The sequence below is a fragment of the Cetorhinus maximus genome, chromosome 20 (assembly GCF_964194155.1).
Source record: "Cetorhinus maximus chromosome 20, sCetMax3.hap1.1, whole genome shotgun sequence".
NCBI classification, from domain to species: Eukaryota; Metazoa; Chordata; class Chondrichthyes; order Lamniformes; family Cetorhinidae; genus Cetorhinus; species Cetorhinus maximus.
In genome coordinates, this window is record NC_135898.1 from 21,293,633 (window position 1) to 21,316,285 (window position 22,653).

Below are 22,653 nucleotides of genomic sequence, written 5' to 3' on the forward strand. Positions count from 1 at the left end.
GATAAAGCATACGGGATCCTGGGCTTTATAAATAGAGGCACAGAGTCCAAAACCCAGGTTATGCTTACACTGATGACCAATTTAAGATTGTCAGCCAAGCTCACAATGTGGCACACTTACGCATGCAAGAACTATTCTTCAATGTAATTCTTAGCACAATCAGGATTGCCACATATATTCGCGCACAGGGCCCTGTCCTTTGCAGACAAAAGGATCAGGTCCATACATTGCACCTTTTCTTAACTAAACAAAAACTCAGGGAACAGTCATTCGCTGGTCCATTCCCCAGGGCAATGCTTTGACCAGAGTCAACCTGCCCACTTTGAATTTGAACAAAACTGGGCAGTTAACTATTCCATGCTGCATTCTCCAATTGAATGCCTCCACAAATCAGAGTCCATTTGCCAACCAATCAGCACTCTCTTGTCATGCAGTATAAATTGTTGCTCCCCCTTTACTGTTGGAAAACTATTGTGAATGATCCTGATGAGCGCAAGATGAAAAGCTTTGATAGCATGTCTTTTTTTTCAGGAAGAGATTGGTTCCTGGTGTGAGAGATTACAGTTACGTAGAGAAGCTTAGGTCGTTCTCCTTAAAGAAGGCTAAGAGGAGATTTGATAAAGGTGTTCAAGCTCGTGAAGGGTTTAGACAGAGTAAATATAGAAGAACGGTTGCCAATTGTGATAACTTGAGGGTACATATTTAAGGCGATTGGCAAAAGAACCAGAGGTGACACAAGAAAAACTTATTATGCAGATGTTTTTTTGGATTTGGAATGCACTGCCTGATAGGGGTGTGGGTACAGATTCAGTAGTAGCTTCAAAAATGAACTGGATAAAAACTTGAAGGAGAAAAAAATGCAGGGACATGGGGAACGATTTGAGAGACTAATGGGATTATTCTTCCAAGGAGCTGGCGCAGACTCGATGGGCCGAATTACCTCCTTTTGTGCTGTACTGTTTTCTAATTCTATGTAATCAGCACTGTTGAGACAATGTGATTAGAGTGAGACATGTTTGCAGAGGCAATTCCAATTAGAAATTATGTGAGATAGGTGGTAGGAAGTGTAGATTTTGATACTTTTCACAGTTTAATAGTTGATGTGTAGAATCCTTGAATTTGTAATGCTGTCACACTCCAGCATTTTGAAATAAATGGGTAACATTATTGGTAACAACAGTTATTCTTATTTACCCTAAGCATGGTGTTGTAACCACTCATCAACCTACTACAACAAACACAATGGAAGTATGAACTATTTGCCGACAAGGCAATGGGAAATTTGCCAGTTCTGATAAAATGCTTTGAGAAGTGTCAGTCAATATTTAAGCCAGCACTATTGTCACTTAATAAAATGGAAAAATGGGAACAAGTATTTTTTTTAAATCTTGCATTTCTATAATGCCTTTCACAATCACAGGCAGCCAATGAAGTATTTTTGAAGTATAGTCACTGTTGCAATGTAGGAAATGCAACAACCAACTTCCACACAGCAAGCTCCTACAAACAGCAATGCAATAATGATCATATAATCTGATAATCCAGGATAAATGTTGGCCAGGGCATTGGTGAGAACTCTTCTATTAAATAGTGCTGTGTGATCTTTATGTGACCACCCAAGCGGGAAAATGGGGCCTCGGTTTAACATTACATCACAACAGTACAGCACTCCCTCAGTAGTACACTGGAAACGTCAGCCAAGACTTTTGTGCTCAACACTCAAGAAGCCTGACACAGTCCAGGACAAAGCAGCCCGCTTTATTGGCACCACATCCACAAACATTCACTCCCTCCACCACCTTCACACAGTGGCAGCGGTGTGTACCATCTACAAGATGCACTGCAGAAACTCACCAAGGCTCCTTAGGCAGCACCTTCCAAACTCACGACCACTACCATTTAGAAGGACAAGGGCAGCAAATAGATGAGAACACCACCACCTCAAAGTAACTCACCATCCTGACTTGGAAATATATCGCTGTTCCTTCACTGTCGCTGGGTCAAAATCCTGGAACTCCCTCCCTAACAGCACTGTGGGTGTACCTACACCACATGGACTGCAGCGGTTCAAGAAAGCAGCTCACCACCACCTTCTCAAGGGCAACTAGGGATGGGCAATAAATGCTGGCCTAGCCACGAAACCCACATCCCGTGAATGAATAAAAAAAAGTCCTGGAGTGGGCTTGAACTCACAACCCTGTGACTCAGGGGCAAGAGTACCACTTCCTGAGCCACAGTGGACATCTTCAAACAGGATTGGCTGAACAGCAATTAATGGACAGTTACAAAAAAGTTTTGACACTTCTCAAAACATTTCTGATAAGAAACAGTTTGCCAAAGTATTAATGTAGCTGTGGAATCCACTTAATCTCTCATTTAACATCCGCTGGCTCCAGGAATCTAGCACAATACAAACTGTGGGAGTCCCTTTACTCAATTGGAATTCCAGGTTCCTCAACTGCTTTAGGTGGGGGTTGTCTAAGCCTTGGCAAGTTCCCAATGCTCACAGGATATACAAAACCAAGCCTGCTCCCGAGTAACTGAGGGAGAGCCAACAGCTAGATAAACTGCTAAGGAGCACAAGATTAAGAAGTAGACATGGATACACATGCAATTCAACCTCAGCCATGACTAAACATGTTTCACAAAAGTTAATGCAAGCAATGTAGGCTTACATCCCACACACTCACAACTGTCCAGACCCAAACAAGAACTCCCCCGTTCTCCAGTTTCAAATGCTCAGCATGTTTGTAACAGTGAGCCACTGCCACGTTTCACCCACAATTTAAAAACAGCACAGATTAGAAGTAAGGGGAATAAAATGGAACTGCAGCTATGAACACAACACATTTGCGATGGAAACAGAAGTGCTGTAGCTGTTCAAAAGGTCTGGGGGCGGGGGTTTGACTGGAAGACAGGCAGGCTAATGTTTCGGAACATTGTTAACTCGCCCTTCTTGCTTCGGACCTTGATGGAGCTGCTGTGCCTCTTGTGGCATTTTCCGTTTCCACGGTGAGGCCAGACAGTTTGAGGTGAAGCACGTACAGCTGAACTCTATTAACTGCTTTGAATTGAGATGTGAAGAGGCAGCAGTAAAACGCAACACCTCTGCGCCTCTGACAGTTCATTTTACACTGTCACCTCTGTTGCTGTGAAGCCAGACACTGGAGGAAGCACAAGGACAGGAGGAGGCTATTCAGCCCGCTCTACTATCCATTTAGATCATGGCTGATCTGTACCTTAATTTCATCTGCCTGCCCTACTTCCACATCTCTTATGGCAACTATCTAATAAAAATCAAATCAATCTCAGCTTTGAAATTTTCAGTTGAGCCCCCATCAGTCTCAACTGTTTTTGGAGTTCCAGATTTATACTCTGTGTTTCAAGAAGTGCTGCCTGACATCGCCCCTGAATGGCCTGGCTCTAATTTTAAGATTATGCCTCCTTGTTCTAGACTCATCCAACCAGAAGTAATAGTTTCCCTCTATCTACCCTATCAACTGCTCTAATCATCTAAAACACCGCAATTAAATCCCCTTTTAATCTGCTTTACCTGAGGGAACACAAGCCGAGGCTAGGCAACCTGCCCTCATAATTTAATCATTTTAACTCTGGTTAAACTCTCATTCACGCCTTTGTAACCTCTAGAACTGACTATTTCAATGCTCCCCTGGCTGGCCTCCAATCCTCCACCCTCCGTAAATTTAATCTCATCCGTAATTTTCCTCCTTGCAGTCTAACTCACACCAAGACCCATTCAGCCATGAACCTTGTGCCTGTGTTGACCTACATTGGCTCCTGGTCAAGCCTCAAATTCTCATCCTTGCTTTCAAATCATTCCATGGCCTTGCCCGTCTCTATCTCTGCAATCCCCTCCAGTCCCACAACCTGCCAAGATCTCTGCGTTCTTACAGTTCTGCCCTCGTGTGCAAGCCAGGTTTTAATTGCTCCATCAGAAGGATGTAAATACGTTGGAAGCGGTTCAGAGGAGGTTTACTAGATTGATACCTAGAATGAGCCGGTTGTCTTATGAGGATAGGTTGGACAGACTGGCTTGTTTCCAATGGAGTTTAGAAGAGTGGGGGATGGATTGAAGTGTATAAGATCCTGAAACGTCTTGATAAGGTGGACATAGAAAGGATGTTTCTTCTTGTGGGTGAGTCCAGAACTAGGGGGCACTGTTTTAAAATTAGGGGTCGCCCTTATAGAACAGAGATGAGGAGAAATTCTTTCTCTGAGCGTTGTGCTACTTTAGAACTCTCTACCTCAGAAGGTGGCAGATGGGGTGGGGTTATTGAATATTTTTAAGGCGGAGATACATAGATTCAGCAAGGGAATCAAATGTTATCAGGGTAGATAGCAATATGGAATTCGAAAAACAAACAGGTCAGCCATGATCTTATTGAGTGTGGCAGTAGGCTCGAGGGGCTGAATGGCCTACTTCTGCTCCTATTTCGTATGCTCGGATGTAGCATTGGTGACCCGGCCTTCAGCTGTCTGGGCCCCAAGCTCCAGAACTCCCTCCCTAAAACCCTCTGCCTCTCTTTCATCATTTGAGGTATTCCTTTGACCAAGCTTTTGGTCATCTGCCCTAATATCTCATTATGTGGTTTGATGTCAATGTCTATTTGAGGACATTCCTTGGGATGTTTTACTACATTAAAGATGCTAATAAAGGCAAGTTGTCAAATACAGAGGAAAGCTCTCTCTGGACTGCCCCAATGAAGCGACTCAGAAGTGCAATGGTTTTCCAATCCCAGATTCAACAACATAGTGGAGTCACAGGTCAGCTAGACTGCATATGTGAAGAATCCTTGAAGAATATCAGTGAATCAGACAGCCCAGGCGTATGACCAGATTTACTGAGTCAGTTTCACAACCAGCCTTGGTGGGATTTGAACTCCAAACCAATGGGTTACTAGTTTAGCACCATAACCATGACCACTATCATCTAGAAGGACAAGGGCAGCAGATAGATAGGAACACCACCGCCTGGAAGTTCCACTCCAAATCACTCACCATCCTGACTTGGAAATATATTGCTGTTCCTTCACTGTCGCTGGGTTAAAATCCTGGAACTCCCTTCGTAACAGCACTGTGGGTGTACCTACACCACATGGACTGCAACGGTTCAAGAAGGCAGCTCACCACCACCTTCTCAAGGGCAACTAGGGATGGGCAATAAATGCTGGCCCAGCCAGTGAAGCCCACATTCTATGAATAAATTTTTTAAAACCATTAAGCTATAGTACTCTCTGGTGTGGCTAATGCCAACAGCTGCTAACAGAATGGCTGCTTCTTTGCTGTACGGCATTAATCTATAATAAGTGTTTCCACGCCAGTGAAGGTTGCGGCAGCAGAGTGAGCCAAATGGCCTATTCCAGAATTTCTACCATTCTATGGTTCAAGAGCAAAACTGTCTTTTAAAAAAAAATTAATTAATGGAATGTGGGCATCACTCGAAATTCCAGAATTTGTCCATCTCCGATTGTCCGCAAGAAGATGGTGGTGAGTCGCCTTCTTACACTGCTGCAGTCTTTATGGTGTAGGTACACCACAGTGCTGTTAGGAAGGGAGTTCCAAGATTCTGACCCAGTGACAGTGAACGAACAGCGGTATAGCTCCAAGTAAGGATGGTGTGCGGCTCGGAGGGGGAACTCTCAGGTGGTGGTGCTCCCATGTATCTGCTGCCCTTGTCCTTCTAGATGGTAGCGGTCGTGGGTTTGGAAGGTGCTGTCTAAGGAGCCTTGGCGAGTTGCTGCAGTGCATCTTGTAGATGGTACACACCGCTACCAGCTGTGTACCAGTGGTAGAAGGAGTGCATGTTAAGATGGTGGACAGGATACAGATTGAACGGGCTGCTTTGTCCTGTGTTGAGCTTCTTTAGTGCTGTTGGAGCTGTACTCATCCAGGCGAGTGGAGAGCATTCCATCACACTCCTGACTTGTACCTTGTAGATGGTGGACAGGCTTTGGGGAATCAGATTGAGTTACCCACTGCAGAAATCCCAACATCTAACCTACTCTTGTAGCTGCAGTATTTATGCGGCAGGTCCAGTTAAGTGTCTGGTCAATGGTGACCCCCAGGATGTTGATAGTGGGGAATTCAGAAGTGGTAATGCTGTTGAAAGTCAAGACGAGCTGGTTAGATTCCCTCTTGTTGGAGATGGTAAAGCCATTGAATGATAAGGGAAGATGGCTGGATTCTCTCTTGTTGGAGATGGTCATTGCCTGGCACTTGTGTGGCCAAAGTGTCTCTTGCCACCTATCAGCCCTAGCCTGAATGTTGCCCAGGATGCACTGCAATGTGGGCAAGGATTGCTTCCGAATCTGAGGAGTCTGCTCATTTTAAGGCTAAATCAAATCTAAGCCAGCTCCTCACAGCAAAGTAGCACATCGTCCTTCTGAGGCAAGCCACGACAAGTACCTGGGATAATTTCAATTACATAGGGTGGAATTTTACGCCAGCGAGATTTTACAGTCCTGCCAAATTCAATGGATTTTTGAACAGTTCGCCGTACTTTACGGCCCCAAAATTCCACCCATAGAACCTAACAACACACTAAGCATCCTCAAGAACTACTTTATAGTGTTACATCTCTGCAGCTGTAATTAGTAGCTAATTCCTTCATTCAAATAACATCCACACAGGTTTAATTAAATACACTTGCAGGCTATATAAAGTATCAATTACACTGGCAAGCCCCCTCCAAAGAGACAAATGGGGTATTTACTTATTGGAAAAGGCTCTAATTGCAGAATTGCTGTCTTTTCAAACAACTGCAGGCTTGCTGTGCTCCACACAGGCTGTTTGAGTGTTCGCATACGAAGATGAGTAAGTAGGGACCCACCAGGTAACAGCATGACCCCACTGACGGTCTCCAATTCCCAAGTGACATACCTAACAGTGTGCAGCCAATAGAATCAGCTGCGGGAAACAATAGACAATCTGGCTGCAACCCACAGTTGACTCAGGGTCTACAGCCCACAGGGAGTTAAATAGAAGAGACAAAAAGCATCAGACGGGTTGTGGTGGGGAAAATATTAGAAGCTGTCTGCTGGGGCCTCATCATTTCTTCCCTTTAGCTATAGAAGGTTACAGTTAAAGGGCTTTTGCTTTTGTCCTACTTCCTGCCCTGCTACTCTGAAGGCAGTGACTCATCCTGTGGTGTATCCCAGGGGTATCTCTGCCACGAAGCCATCCTTCATGGGAAAGCAGACATGGAGCTTTCACAAGGTCACAACTTATATACAGAGAAGAGAGGCCATTCAACCCACTTCTGCCTCACTCATCCAGGGGCACTGCCACTCCTGGAGTCCTGGAACTTGCCACCTACAAGTGTTGTGGGAGCGGAGACAATCAATGATTTCAAAAGGAAATTGGATGGCCACTTGAGGGAAATAAACTTGCAGGGCTACGGGGTTAGAGCAGGGGAATGGGATTGACTGCATTGCCCTGCCGAGAGCCAGCATGGACTCGGGCAGAATGGTGTCTTTCTGCGCTGTAATGACTCTCTGACACTGCGACACCCAACTGGTTCTCAACTGATTCCAATGCTTTCCACTATGGAAAAGCTGCTATAGAAATGCAAGTATTTATTGTATTGGCCCTTCTCAACCAAGAACGGAGGAAAGGCTTGCATTTCTATAGATCCTTTCACAGTCTCAGAATTGTAGTAATTTCGAAGTGTAGTCATTGTAGTCCTCTATTTCCAGGAGTCAGACCTGTGAGTCCTCTCTAGACCCCCTCCATTTCAGATACCTGCAATTCTGGCCTCTCCTCCAATTCTGGCCTCTTGAGCATTCTCGATTTTAATTGCTCCACCATTGGTGGCTCAGCCTTCAGTCGTCATGGGCCTAAGTTCTAGAATTCCCTCCCTACATCTCTACCTCGCTTTCCTCCTTTAACATGCTGAAAAGCTAACTCGTTGATCAAGCTTTTAGTCATCAGGCCTAATGTCGCCTTCTGCAGCTCATTGTCATATTTTGTTTTTTAACTCTCCTGTGAAGCACCTTGCTACGTTTTATTACATGAAAGGCGCTACATCATTTTTAAATTCATTCAGAGGGTGGTGACTGTCACTGTTTGTTGCTGTTGTCCATCCCCAATTCCCCTCGAGAAGGCACGCTCGGTCATTTCAGATGGCAGCTCAGAGTCAATCACATTGCTGTGGATCTGGAGTCACATGTAGGCCAGGCGGGCTAAGGATGGTGGATTTCCTTCCCTGAAGGACATTCGTGAACCAGATGTTGTTCACCTCAAAGTCAACAAGGCACCACTGTATTTGGCAACTCAACTCTCAAGATTCTGCAGCACAAAATGAAATAAAGAGAATAGAAGTGAGAAGATCTTTCCTCATGAACTGACTCAATTATTGGGCTCCTTAGGCTCTAGAATTCTCTTACAAAATCCTTCCACCTCTTACATCTTGTAAAGCCTTCTCAAAACCTATCTCACGATCCACATGTTAATTCAGTCCCCCTAAAGCTTCTCTCGAATCCTGTTCAGGCTGCTTTCCACTCCCCTTTTCATGCAGCACCTTAAGATTTTGTCCTGTTCATGGTCTGTATCAATGAGAGCACTGTTGTCACGAATCTTTGTGAAAAGCACCAGCACCAATCTCTTTCACATGCTGTGGAATAGATAGAGTGGACAGTGCTGATATTTTACCAACCTGTGGTCACAGCACTCCAAGGAGATATTGATGTAATTTTGGTCACTGTGATAAACAGCATCAACGCAAGTAATTGCGTTGCTTGCCAAAACTAAATAACTGGCTTAAATGGGAAGCTCCCAAAAATACAGAATCCACTGACTCTCTCTCTCTCACAATAAAAGCTTTTAATCTGGCATGAGTGATGGCAGTACACTCATTCCCAGACCTCTGCAATGAAGAAATACTTGCATACGTAGTGCCTCTCACAGCCATCATGGGAATGGCGGTAGCATAGTGGCAATGTCACTGCACCTGTAATCTAGAGGCCCAGGCTAATGCTCTGGAGACATGGTTCAAATCCTACCATGGCAACTGGTGGAATTTAAATTCAGTTAATTAAAATCTGGAATTATAAAGCTAGCCAACCTACCATCAATTAACATCCGGTTCATTAACCAAAGGAAATGTGTCATCCTTATTATATGTGACTCCAGATGTGGTTGACAAGTCAGAAAAGTCAATAAGGAATGAAACTGGACGGACTACCCGGCATCGGAAACAACAAAAGTACACCCAGCCCTGTTGACCTTGCGAGGTTCTCCTTACTAACATCTGGGGGCTTGGGTTGTCCCACAGTCTAGCCAAGCAACAGCCTGACATAGTCATACTCACAGAATCATACCTTACAGATTTAAGGTACCACCAACAGGACAGGCCTACAGGGGTCACTGCATACAGTCAGTAGGGAGTTGCCCTGGGAGTCCTCAACACTGACTCTGAAGTCTCATGTCATCAAACATGAGCAAGGAAACCTCCCATTGATTACCCCACACAGCACCACCCACCCCCCCTCAGCTGATGGATCAGTTGCTCTTCTCCACGTTGAACACCACTTGCATAAAGTGCTGAGGGTGACAATGACACACAATGTACTCTGGGTCGGGGACTTCAATGGCCATTACCAAGAGTGGCTTGGTAGCACCATTACTGACTAAGCTGGCCGAGTCAAGGTGGTGAGGGAACTAACAAGAGGGAAAAACGTACTTGACCTAGTCCTCACCAATGTACCTGTCACAGATACACCTGTCCATGACAACATCAGTAGGACCGCAATATAAGCCTTGTAGTGACGAAGTCCCGTCTTCACTTTGAGGACACGCTCCATTGAGTTATATGGCACTACCACTGTGCTAAATGGGATAGATTTCAAACTAATCCAGCAACTCAAAACTGCTAGCCTTGCCAGCAACTCCGAGGTCCTGTGAAAGAATAAAAAAAAAATCTGAACCCAATGAAGTACTTTTGAAGTGCAGTCACTGTTGTCATGGAGCCAATTTGCAGACAGCAAGCTCCAACAACACGATAATGACGATAGTCATGTGGGGTTAAGGGATAAACATTGACCCCATGTCACAGGTAAGAACTCCCCTCCTCTTCTTCTAAATAGTGCCATGCGATCTCTTACACCTGGCTGAAACGGCAGACGGGGTCTCGGTTAAATGCCCCCCACACCCCCAAAAAGAGCTTCAACAGTGCAGCACTCCCTCAGTACTGCCCCTTCAACAGTGCAGTGCTCCCTCAGTACTGCCCCTCCAACAGTGCAGCGCTCTCTCAGTACTGCCCCTCCAACAGTGCAGCGCTCCCTCAGTACTGCCCCTCCAACAGTGCAGTGCTCCCTCAGTACTGCCCCTCCAACTGCAGTGCTCCCTCAGTACTGCCCCTCCAACAGTGCAGCGCTCCCTCAGTACTGCCCCTCCAACAGTGTAGCACTCCCTCAGTACTACCACTCCGACAGTGCAACATTTCCTCTTATTGCCCCTCTGACGGTGCAGCACTCCCTCAGTACTAATCCTCCGACAACAGTGCGATCCCTCAGTATTGGCCCTCCAAAAGTACAGCACTCCCTCAGTATTGCCCCTCCAACAGTGCAGTGCTCCCTCTATATTGCCTTTCTGAAAGTGCAGCACTCCCTCAGTATTGCCCGTTTGACAGTGCAGCATTCCCTCAGTACTGCACTGGGGAAATCACTGAAAACTTTTGTGCTGAAGTCTCCAGATCGGAACTTGAAACACAAACTTCTGACTCACGTGACTGAATTACCACTGATCCATGGCTGACACTCTTGGGCTGGCTGCTATGCGATACTCAAGCCTGGCCTTGACTAACCTTTCTCCTAATCTTCCCTCTCTCCTTGCAGAGAAGGCCTCAGGCTTCCACTTGTAAATCCTTTCTCAAGAGGGGCTCCTCTCAATAGTCATTTAACGTTAACATAGGAACACAGGAAATAGGACCATTTGGCCCTTCAAGCCTGCTGCTTTCCCACACTATCCAACACTATGCCCTTGATATCTTTAATATCTAGAAAACTATTGATCTCTGTCTTGAATACATTTAATGACTGGGTCTCCACAGCCCTCTGGGATCGAGAATTCTAAAGATTTACCACCCTATGAGTAAAGAAATTTCTCCTCATCTCAGTCCGAAATGGCCTGCCTCTTATTCTGAGACTGTGCCCCCTGGTTCTAGAGACTCCCACCACCCCACCAGCCAGCGGAAGCATCCCGCATCTACCCTGTCGAGCCCAGTAAGAATCCTCTATGTTTCAATGAGATCACCTCTCATTCTTCTAAACTCTGGAGAATATAGGCCCAGGCCCAGTTAACCAGCTATAATTCAATTATCCTTAACTGAAGCCAATCGACACAAGGTTTGTGAAGCCATTCAGAGTTCAAATGATGAAGGCTGCCCTTTACCGCACAGTATGCTTCTCTTGTCGTGATCCTGTGTGACAGTCCAGCCAGAGGCTACATGTAATAACTCAGACCACTTCATTGGTTTCAACATTATCACCAACTAGCCATTGAGTTCCATTTTAGATAATGACACTTACATTCACTTTGATGGATGAATACGAAATCCTTCTATGCAGTTATAAATTTTACAAAGAATGGCACAGGAGTCTACCTGGTGTTCTCTGCCTATTCAGCCTTCCTTCCCCACCCCAACTTTAAATAATGGTTATCTGCTCTCTACCTCAATTACCATTCCATTTAAGGGCAAAATCTTTCTCTGTCCAGCTTCATTGCTAGGTTTAGCCAACAAGTTATCACACTACTACCAGCATGGTTAAGGAGAACTAGATTTTGGTCTTTCTCATCTAGCAATTCCTGTGCTGCCACAACAGTACCAGACAGGACCCACCATACTGCAGCTCAACATATTTCAAATCCTTTCACCCCAACAGTACCCTCATCTCTTGGATCACAAGATGGGGACTCAAGCTTAGCAGCAAGTCCTGGTGATTAACGTCAGCATTTATTGCAAGGGGAAAAAGTAGGGAAGTGTTGCTACAGCTATGCAGGGCCTCAGACCGCATCTGGAGTACTTGCGTGTGCTTTTGGTCTCCTTACTTAAGAAAGGGTATAATTGCATTAGAAACAGTTCAGAAAAGGTTCACTTGACCAATTCCTGAGATGCAAGGGTTGTTTTATGAGGAAAGGTTGAGCAGGTGGGACCTATACTCGTTGGAGTTTAGAAGAATGAGAGGTGATCTTATTGAAAGATCTTATTATAAGATCCGAGAGTACTTGACAGGGTGGATGGTGAGAGGATGTTTCCCTTTTGGTGGGTCTAGAATGAGGAGACACATTTATAAATTAGGGGTCTTGCATTTAAGACTAAGATGATTTTGTTTTCCTCTCAGAGGGTTGTTAGTTTGTGGAATTCTGTTCCAGAGAGAGCAGTGGAGTCACTGAATTTCTTCAAGGCTGAGTTAGATAGATTTTTGATCGACAAGGGAGTCAAGGGTTATAGGGGCAGACAGGAAAGTGAACTTGAGACCACAACCAAATCAGTCACGATCTTATTGAATGGTGGAACATGTTTGAGGGGCCTACTCCTGCTCCTAATTCTTGTATCATTGTGGATCTCTGAGCTCTACAGAGGCTGCGGCCCTGGCTGTTGCTCTGTTTGCACACAGCTTCGGAACGGACATAGAACATTTCTGAGCATGTTAATGAATGCATCATTGAGGAATGTGTAGACTTTTGACCCCAGTCACCTTCCTGGAATACCTGGCTTCGACTCAGTGCTCCAGTGTGTGTGCAAACTTTATCCCATTAATTGCTACATCAGCCAGTCCAGCCTGAAAGCTCGGCCAATGCATCTTGCCAGTTTTCCGCAGGTATATGCGCCAGAGAAAGAGAGAGAACAAAATTGAGTATTCTGGAAATTGGGAGATAGCTAGGGAGACAGATGGCTATCTCCCTATGCTTCCAATTCAGATGGAAAGGGTTTTTTTTTTAAGTAGCCCTGGCTCTAGGTCAAAAACTAAAAAGTACTAAGTGAATGCTCAATTTCTTAAACTACCTTTAACATCCTGATTTCTGAATATCAAAAAAAACAAAGGGGCACTCCATTCATTCGGCCTGTCATCTTGAATTCACGAGCACCCGCCAATCTGCAAGCTTCAGTTGCCAGCACCAGTTGATCCTTCACTGACCTCAAGTTGCACAATTAAATAGAGCTAGCTACACATCCAACAATGCAGTTGATAGTTGGACTATGGAGAGGCAGGCTAATTGCCGCTCAATTACCAAATTGATGCATGAATACAACACAGAAACAGGCTATTCGGCTGTTTATGCTCCACTCGAGCCTCCTCCCATCCTTCCTTATCTAACTCTGCTAGCATAACCTCTATTGCCTTCTCCCTCATTTGCTTACCTAATTTCTCCTTAAATGCATGAATTAGGAAAAGAATGATTCATGGCCTTGGAATCTCCAGCAGTTTCTTGTTTAAGTAGTAAGTTACACAAAAATTGACAAACTCACTTGAATATTGCAGACAATTATGTACCATTCAGTTAAATCCACCGCCAACTTCTCTCGGTCACAAAAGAGTCTTCATAATGCCAGAGCCTGTTATGTGGCATCCACAGATCACAACATTTTTAGAAATCTATAACTGAGTGATGTAAACTCTGTGACTGACAACTTAAAGTTACACCACAGGGGTATGCGTATGGTGACACTAGTTTAAGTTAGTAGCAATAGAATCATAGAATGGCAACCAAGCACAAGAGGCCATTTGGCCCCTGGTGTCTGTACTGGCTCTCTGCAAGATCAAGTCAGCTAGTCCCATTCTCCTGCCTTTTCCTTTCTTCAGATAATAATCCAATTCTCTTTTGGAAGTCACAATTGAACCTACCTCCACCACTCTCTCAGGCAGTGAATTCCAGATCCTAACTATCCGCTGCGTAAACAAGTCTTTCCTCATATTGCCTCTGGTTCTTTTGCCAATCACCTTAAATTAGTGTCCTTTGGTTCTGAATGGGAACAGTTTCCCCTATCCACTCTCTTCAGACTGCTCATGATTTTGAATACCTCAATCAAATCTCCTCTCAACCCCCTCTTCTGAATACTTAGGTTCCAGAGCTCCAGATTCCTCCTATTGAAGTGTGTCATCAGTGAGTCAGTTGGTAGTACACTTGCAAGGTTCTGGGTTCATGTCCTACTCCAGGACTTGAGCTGACACTACAGTGAGGGAGTACTACACTGTCAGAGGTGCTGTGTCTCAGGTGAGACATTCAGCAGAGGCATCGTCTGCCTGCTTGGGTGGATGTAAATGATGCATGCCACAATTTCAAAGAAGAGCAGGGGGATTATCAGGGTGGTGTAGTGGTAATGTGGCTGGACTAGCAATCCAGAAACCCAGCTAACGTTCTGGGACACCTTGGCAGACGGTGGAATTTGAATTCAGTTAATAAATCTGGAGTATAAAGCTAGTATCGGTATTGGTGACCATGACAACTATCATCGATTCTCGTAAAAACCCACCTGGTCCAATGTCCTTTAGGGAAGGAATTCTGATATCTTGCCTGGTCTGGTCTACATGCGATTCCAGACCCACGGCAGTATGGTTGACTCTTATCTACCCTCTGAAATGGCTGAGCAAGCAGCTCAGTTTAAGGGCTATTAGGGATGGGCAACAAATGCTGACCTTGCTGGCAACGCCCACATCTCAAGAAAGAATAAGGAAAGAAAAAAAATGATTATCTGGTCATTATTTGTTTGTGGGAGCTTGCGGGGTGTAAATTGGCTGCTGCGTTTCCTACATTACAACAACAACTACTCTAATGTACATCATAAGCTGTAAAGATCTTTGAGACATCCGGTGAGCGCTGTCTAAACGCAATATTTTTTCCTCTATTGTTTGTTGACCATCTTGGATCCAAATGATCTGCCTACTCTCTCTGCTCTTTCTACAGCACCTGGTAGGCTTATGGGATTTGCTTCTGTAATATTCATTTCTGTAGGTTACCTGTTATATTTGAAGACATTAATAATGAGTAGGTGTGCAGTTGAATGAATTTCCATATAGATAAATGAAGTGGTGCATTTTAGCTGGAAGAGTTAAGAGGTTTTGTGACATTAAATGTTGGTTTGGGTGGAGGGCAAAGGCATCTAGGGACACAGGTGCACATATCACTGGAGGTAGCAGCACAGGTTAGTAAGCCCATATATAGACTTTTAAAAAGTTGCTTGAAGGAATAGGGGGATACCAGAGTTGTGACAACTGCTCTCAGTTGCCTAGAAATGGAAACAAAAAGGGGAAATATTGAGCAAGGTCCCTATTGATGCGCTGCCTCCAGAGATCCCAGCTAGATTTGGATGTCAGGTGGAAACAGGTTCTGGATTTGGCTGTAAAACGATGCATGACAGTATAGCCCGTGCCACTTATTGTCAAGGCTCACAGAAGAACAGCCACTTGGTCACAGTACTGGGGGGCAGCCAGTTTACTGTGCAATGCGAAGAGCAGAGCAGTGGTAATGAAAGCAATTCTCCCGCAATTTTGGATTCCTTGAGTTGTGTAACACGCTGTAAATAGACTACTCAATGCAACATGATGACTGTTTATATTTGACATACTTCTTAGAGATTCACTTCCAAACACTGTGCTGAAAACTTGGCTTCTTAAAAAAAAATCCAACCACTGCTTAAGGATCCTCAGGGACGTTTAGTCAGGTGACCCGTTTACTGAGAGATAAAGGCCACACTATGCAGCTTAAGTTGGTTTTAAAATCTTGCATTGGTGGGGCTGTTACTGCGTATTCAGTCATACATGAGCTCGAAGCAATCCTACCAGCAAGCAAGTTGGAGATTTCCTTCAAGAAACGAAGTATTGGAAATGGCATTAGGGAAGGCACATGTTAACACTGAGATTCTGAGGTTTTGTTTGATCTTGAGAATGAGAGGTGATCTCATTGAGATATACAAGATTCTGAAGGGGTTTGGCAGGGTAGACATTGAGAGGTTGTTTCCCTGGTTGGGGAATCTAGAACACGGGGCACAATCTCAGGATAAGGGGTTCATTTAGGTCTGAGAGGAGAAATTTCTTCACTCAGAGGATTGTGAATCTTTGGAATTTTCTACCCCAGGGGGTTGTGGATCCTCCATCGTTGAATACATTTAAAGCTGAGATAGACAGATTTTTGGTCTCGCAGAGAATCAAGGGATATAGGGCTGCACTTGTCTTGCTAGGTAGTAGAACTTGAGTGTTTGTAAGGTTCTGTCAAAGGAGCCTTGACAAGCTGCTGCAGTAATCTTATAGATGGTGCGCACTACTACCACTGTGCATCAGTGGTGGATGGAGTGAATATTTAAAGTGGATGGGGTCCCAATCAAGCAGGCTGATTTATCCTGGATGGTGTCAAGCTTCTTGTGTTGTTGGAGCTGCACTCATCCAGGCAAGTGGAAAGTATTCCATCACACTCCTGACTTGTGCCTTGTAGATGGTGGAAAGGCTCTGGGTAGTAAGGAGGTGAGTTATGATGTTACAGGTTCTGTCTCAATGACAACAACCGATGAAGCATTCCACATTCTAAAACTGTGTGAAAAAAATTCTAACTTCCTCCTAATAATCTTCATTTTGTCCTTTCAGTAACTCCAATGCTGTTCAGATAATGTGCTTCCTAGAACATGACACAATACTCCAGTTGGGGCCCAACCAATATCCTAACTTCACTATCTCTGCTTTTGTTTTCAATGATTCCCCCCCTTTATTTATTGCAGCAGGTTGACCTTCTTAATAAACTACCATAGAATGGTTACAGCATAGAAGGGGGCCATTTGGCACATTGTGTCTGTGCCAGCTCTCTGCAAGGGCAACAAAGCTAGTCCCAGTCCCCTGTTTTTCCCCTGTAGCCTTGCAAATCTCTTCTTTTAAGGCCAATCTGAGGGTGCTCATCCTGCTGTATTAATAGGAAAACTGCTCACACAGATACACACTCAGATACATTGGTTCACTGCTTCTAGTTTCAGTCTACTCTACACCAACCCCACTTAATCCTAATGTTTCCCTACATGTGCAAACACAAATGTGGCCATCAATCAATAAGCAACCCCTCATTATCTGGTCATTTAACATTCCTTCATGTTATTCAATTACCATTACATCTGCAGCCTTGGGCTATACTTTGTTTTCAAAGCAAAGAACTCATTCTTCTGAGAGCAGCCAGCACTCGGTATGTGATCTTCTGAAATCAGTTTTTTCTTTTCATTTACAGAGACATCCACAGACATGCAGTGACGAGAATTTCATCCAGAAAGAAAACTGTATCCTGCCCACTCTGAATCAGTTAGCTGCATAGAAAGGATGTCAAGGGTTTTGGACAGGATGCGAAGGAGATCTACTAGAATGGTAGATGTGGTGGGGGGTCTTGTGGCGCAGTGGGTAGGTTCCTGCCTCTCAGTCAGAATCTCCAGATTCAAGTCCCACCCCAGGACTTGACGGCCAAGGAAGGAATGTTCATCATGCAGCCAAACAGGTTGTGTTTCAACACGTGCCAATGGTAAGAGCAGGAGAGATTCCTGGTCAGCCATGTGATGGAAGGAACATTGCAGCCTCTACCATCACTATCCATAGCTTCAGACTACAACATGCATAGAAAAAGTGCATGTTGCCACAGCAACTCAAACTCCCTGGGTGAACTTTAACACACACCCACCAGGAATGAGGGACTTCAGTTACATGAAGAGAAGAGACTAGCTGGGGTTGTTTTCCTTGTTGCTGAATTGGGGAGATTTAATTGAGATTTCCAACATCATGATGAGTTTTGATAGGTTAAGTAGGGAGAAATTGTTTCCATTGGCCGGAGGGTCAGTAATCAGAGGACATGGATTTAAAAATACTGTCAAATGAATCAGGAAAGATGAGGAAAGTGTGTTTTTATTTTAAACGCAGGGAGTTATTGTTGCTTCACTGCTCAACTTAACTCATCAGCTCGACCAACTTTGATATCTGCTTGCCAAAAGCATTTGCAGTTAGGGCCAGATACCAGTAAAATGATTTTTTAATGAAGGTTGCTGATCGGTATTATTTGTATATCAGATGAGTTTACAACTGAATTTAAATTAAAAGCAACTTCTAACGCCAAGTTTGATCTGTAAAAGATTACACCCATCTACTGGACCAACTCTAAACTGTACTTCTGTGCAACAGAACCAGTTGGTTCAAATCTCAGGCTGAATGGGCCTTTTGATCATTCTTAGTATTATTATTATCATTATTCTTAGCATTGTTAACTCTGAGTCAGAATACTGTAGGTTCAAATCCCACTCCAGAGACTCGGGCACAAAATCTACACTGACAGTCCAGTGCAGTACCGAGGGAGTGCTGCAATGTCAGAGATAGCGTCTTTTGGGTAATCTCATTGCTATCTGCAAGTTGGCTGCCAGGTTTCCTCCATTACAAAAGTGACCACACTTCAAAATTAGGTCATTGGCTGTAAAGCACTTTGGGGCATCCTGAGGTTGTGAAGGGTGCTATATAAAATCAAGGCTTTTGTTTTATTGTGAACCAGCTCCTTACAAACTACCATTCCATCCCCAACCTCCCTTTCCTCTTCCCCACCTAGACTTGCACCCTCCAAGTAATAAGTGAGCTCCCTATTCTTCCGATCAAAATGTACAACCTCACATTTATGTGTGTTGAACTTCAGTTGGCAATTATTTGTCCATTCAGCAAGTTTATTAATATTCTCAGTGTATTTACATAGGAAAGAATCCAAGGCCACCATGATTCAAACAGCAATGGAAATGAGCATACCTGCAGAATGCCCGAACTTCTGGATTCTATGTTTCTTTAAATCTACAATCCAGTCGACCTTAAATGATTTCAGGTCTTCTTCGTCCAGTGCAATATCCCCCAGAAAGGCAGCTGCAGACAGCAAGAGAAAATTCAGTGAAAACAAAGTCAAAACACGCAGCATGTACCTCTCTCTCACTCCCCTCATTGGAGAGCAGTTTCTGTCATGATGATAGATTAAAGAAACATAACTGCTGCAGTGAGGGGTAAACAAACAAAACGAGGATGAAGAAACCAGGGCCATTGACTTGTATTTGCTAAACCAAATGTTCACCTTGTACCTTGTGAGCCTTGGCATACTACTGGCACAGTCCACTCACGTAAGAGCGTAAACCACCCAACCGCACAGCCAGGAGCAACTAAAATCAATTCACCAGTACTGAGGATTGGTCCAATTCCAAACTCTCCTCGACCACCTAACAAGTGAGGCTGAGGGAAAATTTGACAGAGGTGTACAAGATGATGACAGGTTTAGATAAGGTAGACAAAGAAAAGCTGTTCCCATTACGAGGGTACAAGGACTAGGGGGACACAGGTTTATGGTTTTGGACAAAAGATGCCTGGGGAGTGGGTGGGGGTTGTGCAGTGTATTTAAGGAAGGACTTTTATTTTTACACAGTGAGTGGTAATGACCTGGAACTCGCTGCCTACGAGAGTGTTGGAAACAGAGACAATGAATTTCAAAAGGGAATTGGATGGGCACTTTAGGGAAATAAACTTGCAGAGCTACAGGGATAGAGCAGGGAGTGGGACTGGCTGGATTGATCTACAGAGAGCAGACATGGACATGATGGACTGACTGGCCTCCTTCTGTGCCGTACTTACTCTATTAAGCAGGAAAGCCAATTTGTGCACAGCAAGATCCCGTGAGTGTTCCCACCCCCCCACCCCCATATTCCATTATCAGCATCACAATTTTCATTTGTTATAGCCCTGCAGTCTGGAACTCTGTCTTGGCATCTCTCTCAACCTTTGAAGCTTCATCAAAAACAAACCCTCACACAGCACCCACCGCCCCAGCCCTCCTGCCTGGCCCTAGTTCCCGTTGTGAACTTTTAATTACATTGTACATGCCATACAATCTAAGGTGTTCTTGAAAAGTTGGGCTAAGTCTAGAAGCAGTGATTAGATTACGGTAAACTTGGGTTTCAGAAGCATGAAGATTGTGGGGCAAAGTGGAGACTAGGTCTAAGATGGTGAATAAAAGTAAAAGATAGCAGGCTGAGATTAGATTTAAACAATGAATGAGCAAAGACAAAAGTGTCTGCAGGAAGAGATATTCACAGTTTAAGAGGAACAAGAGAAAGGAATTGCTACTCAAAGGTATTTTTCTTCCAATCTACATTTAACGCTCATCTGTATCTAAGTCTTCATGATCTACGGCAGACTTGGGCACTCCATGGCAACTGATATGACAGAAAGGACAAGGGGCAAAGCCAGGAAAATGGAGTTGAAATGCACATCAGTCATGATCGAATAGGATGGCAGAGCAGACTCGAGGGGCTGAATGGCCTCCAAGAGCTGGTAGCTGTGTTGAGGCTTTCCAAAGCAGGGGCTTGCCACACACACAAAGCTGAAAAACACCTGAAGCTTTCACTTGCCCAGCCACTAACGTTTTGCAGATGGTTCGAAGTTCGATAGCTAGTTTCTCTAATTTGATGTGATGGGTTTCCTTTAAGCTGCCAATTATTTTGAAGACAACATTTCTTCTCAACCACATCTAGTAATTCTGATTAGGAATTAACAGCATTGAACTTTGCGCATTCCAGAACAAAGGGCACAAGCCCTCCTTTGAAGTGTCATCAAAAGAAACAATCCCTGAATTCCAGGATTGTAATAACTCATATTCGAACATGCTAGAACAGATAGAAGGTGGGGAGATACTCTTCCATAGTGGATGGTGAGGAACAGACAAATTGTGTACAAAAAATCTATAGTGTCACAATCGCATCAATTCAAAGAAAAATTACATAAATGTAACATATATGACCAGGTGGAATGTGCAAAGGTCTCCACTGTAGACTAAGTTTCCAATGCAAAATTAGTTTGAATCTTAGTTCAATTCCTAACATGAGAGACCGCACTAATGCAATACTAAATTAACAATCTGACTCAAAGAAACAATGGTAGATTAATGTGGGAATGGACATGCGCATAATCACTCACATGCATGCACACACACACACACACACACACAGAGTCATCTATCCTACCCCATTAGTGATAGGAGTGACTACCACACAGTTCTTGTACAAGTCTCCACACTGAGGACACACTCCATCATGCTTTTTTTTAATTCATTCACAGGATGTGGGCATCGCTGGCTGGGCCAGCATTTATTGCCCATCCCTAACTGCCCTTGAGAAGGTGGTGGTGAGTGGCTGTGTGGCACTATCACCCCATAAAGTGGGAGAGATTCAGGACAGATCTAGCAATTCAAAACTGGGCATCTTTGAGGCACTGTGAGCCATCGGCAGCAGCAGAATTGTCTTCCACTACAAACTGTAATCTCATGGCCTGGAGTATCCCTCACTCAACCATTACCATCAAGCCAGGGAATCAACCCTGGTTCAATGAGGGGTTCAGAACGGCATGAGGGAACAGCAGCAGGCGTACGTAAAATGAGATGCCAATCAGGTGAAGCTTCAACACAGGACTGCATACATGCCAAACAGTAGAAGCAGCGCACTATAGACAGAAATAAACGAGCACACAACCAACAGGTCAGATCTAAGCTCTGCAGTCCTGCCATATCCAGTTACCTAAGTAAGACCTGTCCACAAAAACCAGGGCAAATCCAATCTGGCCAATTGCCACTCCATCAGTCTGCACTCGATCATCAGCAAAGTGATGGAAGGGGTCACTGACAGTGCTACCAAATGGCACTTACACACCAATAAGCTGCTCACTGACGCTCAGTTTGGGTTCCATTTGGCTCCAGACCTCATTACAGCGTTGGTCCAAAATGGATACAAGGGCTGAATTCCAAAGATGAGGTGAGAGTGACTGCCCTTGACATCAAGGTAGCAATTCACTGAGTGCAGCATCAAGAAGCCCTAGCAAAATTGAAATGAATGGGAATCCCTCCACTGGTTGGAGTCAGACCTAGCACAAAAGAAGATGGTTGTAGCTGTTGGAGACCAACCATCCCAGCCAGGATATCGCTGCAGGAGTGCCTCAGGGTAGAGTCCTAGGTAGTGTCCTAGGCCCAACTATCTTCAGCTGCTTCATCAATGACTTTCCCTCCATAAGATCTGAAGTGGGCATAATACTGATGATTGCACAGCATTCCGTTCCATTTGCAACTCCTCAGATACTGAAGCAGTCCATGCCTGACAGCAACAAGACTTGGACAACATTCAGGCTTAGGCTGATAAGTGGCAAGTGACATTCATGCCACACAAGTACCAGGAAATGACCATCTCCAACAAGAGAGAATCCAGCCATCTTCCCTTATCATTCAATGGCTTTACCATCACCAAATCCCCCACTGTTAACCTCCTGGCAGTTACTCAACTAAACCAGCCATATAAATACTGTGGCTACAACAGCAGGTCAGTGGCTGGGAATTCTGATCGACACCATCCAGGACACAGAAACCTGCTTGATTGGCACCCCACCCACCACCTTAAACATTCACTCCTTCCACCACCAATGTGCAGTGGCTGCAATGTGCACTATCTACAAGATGCACTGCAGCAACTTGCTAAGGCTCCTTCCATAGCAGCTTCCAAAGCCATGACCTCTACCACCTAGAAGGACAAGGGCAGCAGACGCATGGGAACTTCACCAGTCACAAGTTCTCCTCCAAACCACACACCATCCTGACTTGGAACTATATCGTCGTTCC

At 44.5% G+C, this 22,653-nt stretch overlaps 1 protein-coding gene across 1 annotated transcript in view; it reads right to left on the bottom strand.

Annotated features, from left to right (window-relative positions):
• Window positions 1-22,653, bottom strand: part of bmp1a (bone morphogenetic protein 1a) — a 137,538-nt gene that overhangs the window by 85,171 nt on the left and 29,714 nt on the right. The window contains exon 2 of the mRNA XM_078565710.1: window positions 18,765-18,875. Coding sequence (XP_078421836.1) covers window positions 18,765-18,875 — 111 coding nt within the window. The remainder of the gene's footprint in view (window positions 1-18,764; window positions 18,876-22,653) is intronic.